We start from the raw sequence: 7,198 nt of genomic DNA, 5'->3' as shown, positions 1-7,198 counted from the left end.
ACTCCCACCAGCAGTGGAAGAGTGCTCCCTTTACCCCACATCCTCTCCAGCATAAGTTGTCATCAGTGTTTTTGATCTTTGCCATTCTTACAGGTGTAAGAAGGAATCTCAGAGTTGTTTAGATTTGCATTTCTCTGATGACTAAAGATGTTGAACATTTCCTTAAGTGTCTTTCAGACATTTTAGATTCATCTGTTGAGAGTTCTCTGTTTAGGTCTGTACTCCATGTTTTAATTGAATTATTTATTCTTTACCTTCTGATTTATTCTGATTTATTCTATACCTTCTGATGCTGTACCTTGAGGTAGGGTCCACTGCTGCTCTGCCCACTGTGCTCACAGTGCCAAAGGCTACATAACCACTGTGGTCAGTTCCTGAGGAGAAGCTGAAGCTACTCCCATAAGAAGTACCCATCGAGAGAAGAGATGGCATTAATCTCTTAGCTTACTTGCCCTGGACTTTCCTGACTTCTTGCTACACAACCTGAATGAACAGTAAACACAGCTATTTGGCTCAAGGCAGAGAACAAAGTACAGCCTTCTCCCCTTCATAAGGGACCAGGTGCCCAGTCTGTCTTCAGAGTGTCTTTCCTGATCCTAGGTGTCTGGAGCAGGGATTCCCATACCCAGCCTGGGAAGCAGGGGCAGCCATGGCACTGCCGACTGGAGATGGCCTGTGGTCTGTGGTCCTATTCACGGCCATCTTCTTGCTCCTGGTGGACCTGATGCACCGACGCAAGTTCTGGACTTCCCGCTACCCTCCGGGTCCTGTGCCCCTACCTGGGCTGGGCAACCTTCTGCAGGTGGACTTCGAGAACATGCCATACAGTGTGTACAAGGTGAGAGATGGCAGTGGAGGGCTGTAGAGGTCATGGTGCCCCCAGCAGTACGTGGTGGTGCTGAAGCCTCAGGATAGACAGGAAGATGACCACCAAGAGGAAGAGGGCTTAGTGGTTGCCTTGTGGCAGTTGCTTCTGGTTCTAAGGATACTGTGGACTTTCTAAGAGCAGAGATTTATATGAAAAAGGCCATGGAAGCAGGCCTGGAGTGTGGTTGGACAGGACAGAAGTCAGGGAGGTCGCAGTTTTCTTGTGATCCCGTCAGTGTCTGTGTTCTCAGTCACAGAGAGGAAGAGTCAGGTTTCATTGTAGCGTGTTAGTGAGGATGGGCTGCGTCTGCTGTAATCTCATGTCAGTGAGGATGGGCTGTGTCTGCTGTAATCTCATGTCAGTGAGGATGGGCTGCGTCTGCTGTAATCTCATGTCAGTGAGGACGGGCTGTGTCTGCTATAATCTCATGTCAGTGAGGATGAGCTGTGTCTGCTGTAATCTCATGTCAGTGAGGATGAGCTGCTGTAATCTCATGTCAGTGAGGATGGGCTGCTGTAATCTCATGTCAGTGAGGATGAGCTGCGTCTGCTGTAATCTCATGTCAGTGAGGATGAGCTGCGTCTGATATAATCTCATGTCAGTGAGGATGAGCTGCGTCTGCTGTAATCTCATGTCAGTGAGGATGGGCTGCTGTAATCTCATGTCAGTGAGAATGAGCTGTGTCTGCTATAATCTCATGTCAGTGAGGATGAGCTGCGTCTGCTGTAATCTCATGTCAGTGAGGATGGGCTGCGTCTGCTATAATCTCATGTCAGTGAGGATGAGCTGCGTCTGCTGTAATCTCATGTCAGTGAGGATGGGCTGTGTCTGCTATAATCTCATGTCAGTGAGGATGAGCTGCGTCTGCTATAATCTCATGTCAGTGAGGATGGGCTGTGTCTGCTATAATCTCATGTCAGTGAGGATGGGCTGTGTCTGCTGTAATCTCATGTCAGTGAGGATGAGCTGTGTCTGCTATAATCTCATGTCAGTGAGGATGGGCTGCTGTAATCTCATGTCAGTGAGGATGGGCTGTGTCTGCTGTAATCTCATGTCAGTGAGGATGGGCTGTGTCTGCTGTAATCTCATGTCAGTGAGGATGGGCTGCTGTAATCTCATGTCAGTGAGGATGAGCTGCTGTAATCTCATGTCAGTGAGGATGGGCTGCTGTAATCTCATGTCAGTGAGGATGGGCTGCTGTAATCTCATGTCAGTGAGGATGAGCTGTGTCTGCTGTAATCTCATGTCAGTGAGGATGAGCTGCTGTAATCTCATGTCAGTGAGGATGAGCTGCGTCTGCTATAATCTCATGTCAGTGAGGATGAGCTGTGTCTGCTGTAATCTCATGTCAGTGAGGATGGGCTGCTGTAATCTCATGTCAGTGAGGATGGGCTGTGTCTGCTGTAATCTCATGTCAGTGAGGATGAGCTGGGTCTGCTGTAATCTCATGTCAGTGAGGATGAGCTGCGTCTGCTATAATCTCATGTCAGTGAGGATGAGCTGCGTCTGCTGTAATCTCATGTCAGTGAGGATGAGCTGCGTCTGCTGTAATCTCATGTCAGTGAGGACGGACTGTGTCTGCTATAATCTCATGTCAGTGAGGATGAGCTGCGTCTGCTGTAATCTCATGTCAGTGAGGATGAGCTGCGTCTGCTGTAATCTCATGTCAGTGAGGATGAGCTGCGTCTGCTATAATCTCATGTCAGTGAGGATGGGCTGCGTCTGCTGTAATCTCATGTCAGTGAGGATGAGCTGCTGTAATCTCATGTCAGTGAGGATGAGCTGCGTCTGCTGTAATCTCATGTCAGTGAGGACGGGCTGCGTCTGCTGTAATCTCTTGCTGCTGTGAGGTCTCAGGCCTTCCTGCTCATCACAGGAACCTGATTCCCTCATGTATGGTGGGGGTATGAAGGAGCACAGATCATTTTCTCACAAGATGACAGCTTAATGATCATTCTACTGTGAGAACTTTGCTGGATTGAGAAGATAGGATCATGCAGGCATAAGGTGTCATACCTCAGGCTAGAGATGTGGTCAGTGGTAGAGCATTTGCCCAGCACTGGGCAGGACAAAGGTTCATAATGCATACCACACGTGACACACACACAACACACAGACACACATGTTCTGTGTTGAGGTTATATTGTCCAGTTTACTAGGGATCTCCATTTTCTAAGCATTTTGTCCCTCTACTTCAGCTTCGTCAACGCTATGGTGACGTGTTCAGCCTGCAGATGGGCTGGAAGCCCGTGGTCGTGATCAATGGACTGAAGGCGGTGCGGGAAGTGCTGGTGACCCGTGGAGAGGACACTGCTGACCGCCCTCCAATGCCTGTTTATAATGTCATGGGCTATGGGCCCAAAGCAAAAGGCAAAGAGCTATAGTGGGGACAGGGCAGAGAATAGGGCTTGAGGAGCAGTGACCAGAAGATGGACAGGGCCCAATGGGGGCGGGGGAATGTGCTCAGATAATGGAAGGGAAATCACTGCATGGAGGGTGGAGCCTCCAAAGCTGCACGTGCTGATTGTGATAGCAAAGTGCTGGGGCGCTGATGGCTCAGACTGACCACAGGGAAAGGTTGGGAGCAGAGCAGACAGCACAGCCACGTATCCTTGGTTACACACAGATGTCCCTGCAGGTGTGGCGTTTGCACCTTATGGACCCGAATGGAGAGAACAGCGGCGATTCTCTGTGTCCACCATGCGAGACTTTGGCCTGGGCAAGAAATCCCTGGAGCAGTGGGTGACAGAGGAGGCTGGACACCTCTGTGACGCCTTCACCAAGGAGGCAGGTGGGTGACGGGTGAGATGTAGAGATGAGGGCAGGCACTTATGAACGACGTCATGACTTGCTTGCATCTCTGCTCCTAGGCCAAGCATTTAATCCCACCACCCTCCTGAACAAAGGTGTATGCAATGTGATTTCATCCCTCATTTATGCCCATCGCTTCGAGTATGAAGATCCTTTCTTCAATGGGCTGATCAAAACATTAGAGGAAAGTTTTGGAGAGGACACTAACTTCACTGCTGAGGTATGAGACTCAGGCAGTCAGTGTGCATGGTCATTTATGTGCTGTAAAATCAGAATGAATATTCATTCCGGGGGAATAGGGTGAGGGCCTTGTGTGATAGTCAAATCCAGGAGAAAAGCCCTTGCCCTTAGCCAATCTCAGATACCAGGCGGGGAAGAGTGGACCAAGGTCAGGGGCTCTAGAAAGGGGGTGAGGCTCTGCCCCCGTCTACATGGAAACGATGTAAGATTGTTAGATGTACAGAGTAGAATAGACATTTTGTTCACCCTGGGCTCAAGACAACCTACAGGGAGTACAGGGGACGCAGTAGGTGATATTTGGGGACAAATAGACCCTGAGTCCTCTGTAGACGAGTCTGGGAACTAAAAAGAAAAGGGCTGGGAACTGAGTCTGGTTCAGGCAAGCACTGAGCAGAGTAGCATCCAGGGTCAAGAGAGATGACCTGTGGGTGAAGGAACTTCCCAAGGAAGCCTGGAGATCTGAGCTGGATCCCTGGGACTCACATGGGAGATAGATCCTACTCTACAAGTTGTTCTCTGACCTCCAAACAGGAGTCATTGTGCACATGTATATGTGAGAGTGAACATGCAGGCACACACACACACACACACACACACACACACACACACACACACTAATGATTCTTAATTAGGAATAAAAACACCTAGACCTGTACCTTTACAGCTGGTGAACACATTCCCGGTGCTTCTGCGCATCCCTGGGCTGCCTGGTAAAGCCTTCCCCAAATTGACAGCATTGACGAACTCACTGGATAAGTTGTTGATTGAGCACAAGGGAACCTGGGACCCTGCCCAGCCACCCCGAGACCTGACAGATGCCTTCCTGGCTGAGATGGAGAAGGTGAGGGTAGCAATAAAGATGGGGAAAGGGCCTTTGGGCTGAAGTGTTCTGTGACTTGTGGTGCCAGGGAAGTGGAGTTTGTTTGTCATCCATGACCCCAACACCTGTGGTCTTGAACACAATGGTGGATCATGTTGGGGTTTACTCCCTGTGTCCCTGAGCCTACCTTCTCTGTCTGCCCAGGCCAAGGGGAATCCTGAGAGCAGCTTCAACGATGGGAACCTGCGTGCAGTAGTAACTGACCTGTTCACTGCAGGGATGGTGACCACCTCAACCACACTGTCCTGGGCCCTGCTGCTCATGATCCTACACCCGGATGTGCAGAGTGAGCCTGGCTGGGCCTAGAAGGGAGGGTGAGGGAAGAAAGATAAAAATATTTGGAAGCATGTGGGGGCTCCACCGTCACCTTGAGCCTGACTCCCACAATTCTGATGGCAGTCTTAAGTCACCTACTCACCCAGTGGTAGAAGGTCAAGGAAGAACAACTAAGGAAATGCTTTGCTGAGGGGAGGCTGTTCCTCCAGGCCGCGTCCAACAGGAGATCGATGAAGTCATAGGGCAGGCGCGGCGTCCAGAGATGGCAGACCAGGCCCGCATGCCCTACACCAATGCTGTCATTCATGAGGTGCAGAGATTTGGTGACATCGTCCCAGTGAATATACCACATATGACATCCCGTGACATTGAAATACAGGGCTTCCTCATCCCCAAGGTAGGCATGGTCACCTTTGTCCCAGGGTCACCACTGGGCAAACAAAGGCTATAAAGACCAAGAGCTCCACATCCTGGATTTGCAGATGGTGAAGGGACCAGCCTGGGTGTGAGTACACTGCAGCCATTGCCCAGGATCCCCAGGGAAGAGGATGGCTAGTGGAATAAGCCACAGGATTGCAGGGATGCTACACACAGGGGCAGCTTCTGATTTGGGTACTTAGGGTGGCTTTGTCATATGGCCTTGAATGGTACCAGAAAATGGTACCAAGGGGATCTGAGGTTGAGGTTAATGTAAGAACCCTATGTGTGCAGGAAGAGGTTGTGCATGTGACCATCGTAAGCTGGGTACTGGCAGTCCTACCCCAGTCCATGTTCACACCATGTGTCTCCTGCCAGGGGACGACCCTCATCACCAACCTGTCCTCAGTGCTGAAGGATGAGACTGTCTGGGAGAAGCCCCTCCACTTCCATCCTGAGCACTTCCTGGATGCCCAGGGCCACTTTGTGAAGCATGAGGCCTTCATCCCATTCTCAGCAGGTCCTGTGGGGTATCTGTCTCCATGTCTTTTCCCAGGGTGCCTTGGAGGGTGGAGCATCTATCAGGCCCCAGACTGACTGAGTCCCTCTCCCACCCACAGGTCGCCGAGCTTGCCTGGGGGAGCCCCTGGCCCGCATGGAGCTCTTCCTCTTCTTCGCCTGCCTCCTGCAGCGCTTTAGCTTCTCCGTGCCCAGTGGACAGCTCCGACCTAGCGACCATGGCATCTTTGCATTGCCAGTTACCCCCACCCCCTATGAGCTCTGTGTAGTCGTGCGCTAGCAAAGACAGCAGCTCCATCCTTCTCCCCAGCTTGTGCTGATTGATGTCCAATAAACCTTGTTTGTGGTTCCACTCAGACTCCTGGTCCAACCCCCATCCTTGTCTCCATGTGGCCCAAGACAACAGGCTACAATCAGTCTTTCCCCTCTGTCCCAGATCTCCCCTATAAACAACTTTCATGTTGTGAGCAGAGTTTGCTGAGCCAACAGTAGTGGCACAGGCCTGCAGTATAGCAGGATAGAGGCTGAGGCCAGAAGGTGGCAAGTTCAAGACCAGCCTGGGCTGTATGACCTGGACTACTTACTGAGGTCCTTTCTCTCAAAAAGAATAAGTTGGCAGGTGGAGAAGATCAGGAGGTGATGAAGAGACCGAGGAGGGAACAAAAGGGACAATGAGAGGGGGAAGCATCGGGACAAAGGAGGAAGAGAGGTCATTCTGCTGGTGTCCAGTGATTGACTGTAGATCACAGGCAAAGGCCGTCGATGGCTGAGGGGTTGGTGACAAACTGCAGACAGAAGTCAGTACTCTGGTTCCTGTGAGGAAGTGTGAATGACGTGTTGTGGGATTCAGCACAACTCTTGTTTGGGGACAGATGTTGGTGTAGATCCCCAGGATCCTGAAGTGTCACACATGGTTAGGGGTCTCTCACTGCTAGAGAAGCCGCTGTCCTCCCAGCTCAGCTTGCTGCAGTGAAGGGATGCAGGAGAACATCTGCTTAGGAAAGGTGTCAGAATCCAGGAGGATGGGCTGATCCATCTCTCCAGACCGGGGAGAGTGCTCCTGGCAAGCCTGTGGGCATGACGTAATGGGTGTTTCTCACTAGGAAAGCTCAAGAATCTTGAAATTTGGGGTTTTGTGGGCCCGGGGAGTACATGGAGGTGTGCAGCAGCCCTCAGGGCTCATCTCA

At 51.1% G+C, this 7,198-nt stretch overlaps 1 protein-coding gene across 1 annotated transcript; it reads left to right on the top strand.

Annotated features, from left to right (window-relative positions):
* The first annotated feature begins 576 nt into the window (after positions 1–576).
* Positions 577–6,367, top strand: LOC142843180 (cytochrome P450 2D27-like). Its single transcript, XM_075960133.1, has 9 exons — positions 577–838; positions 3,067–3,238; positions 3,507–3,659; positions 3,739–3,899; positions 4,584–4,760; positions 4,944–5,085; positions 5,285–5,472; positions 5,871–6,012; positions 6,113–6,367. Exons 1-9 carry the CDS (start codon positions 650–652, stop codon positions 6,289–6,291), a joined length of 1,503 nt encoding a protein of 500 aa, XP_075816248.1. The 5' UTR covers positions 577–649; the 3' UTR covers positions 6,292–6,367.
* The last annotated feature ends 831 nt before the right edge of the window (positions 6,368–7,198 follow it).

This window comes from Microtus pennsylvanicus, chromosome 2 (genome assembly GCF_037038515.1).
Source record: "Microtus pennsylvanicus isolate mMicPen1 chromosome 2, mMicPen1.hap1, whole genome shotgun sequence".
Taxonomy (NCBI): domain Eukaryota; kingdom Metazoa; phylum Chordata; class Mammalia; order Rodentia; family Cricetidae; genus Microtus; species Microtus pennsylvanicus.
The sequence above is the reverse complement of the archived record's forward strand: the minus strand, read 5'-3'. Positions and strand labels throughout refer to the sequence as shown.

What these genes read in the sequence shown, in the direction of transcription:
- LOC142843180 (XM_075960133.1), top strand. Translation starts at nt 650, where the DNA reads ATGGCACTGCCGACTGGAGATGGCCTGTGGTCTGTGGTCCTATTCACG. An exon ending in TCCTGGCTGAGATGGAGAAG is followed by an intron (nt 4,761 to 4,943) that starts GTGAGGGTAGCA and finishes CTGTCTGCCCAG; the next exon opens with GCCAAGGGGAATCCTGAGAG. An exon ending in CTTCATCCCATTCTCAGCAG is followed by an intron (nt 6,013 to 6,112) that starts GTCCTGTGGGGT and finishes TCCCACCCACAG; the next exon opens with GTCGCCGAGCTTGCCTGGGG.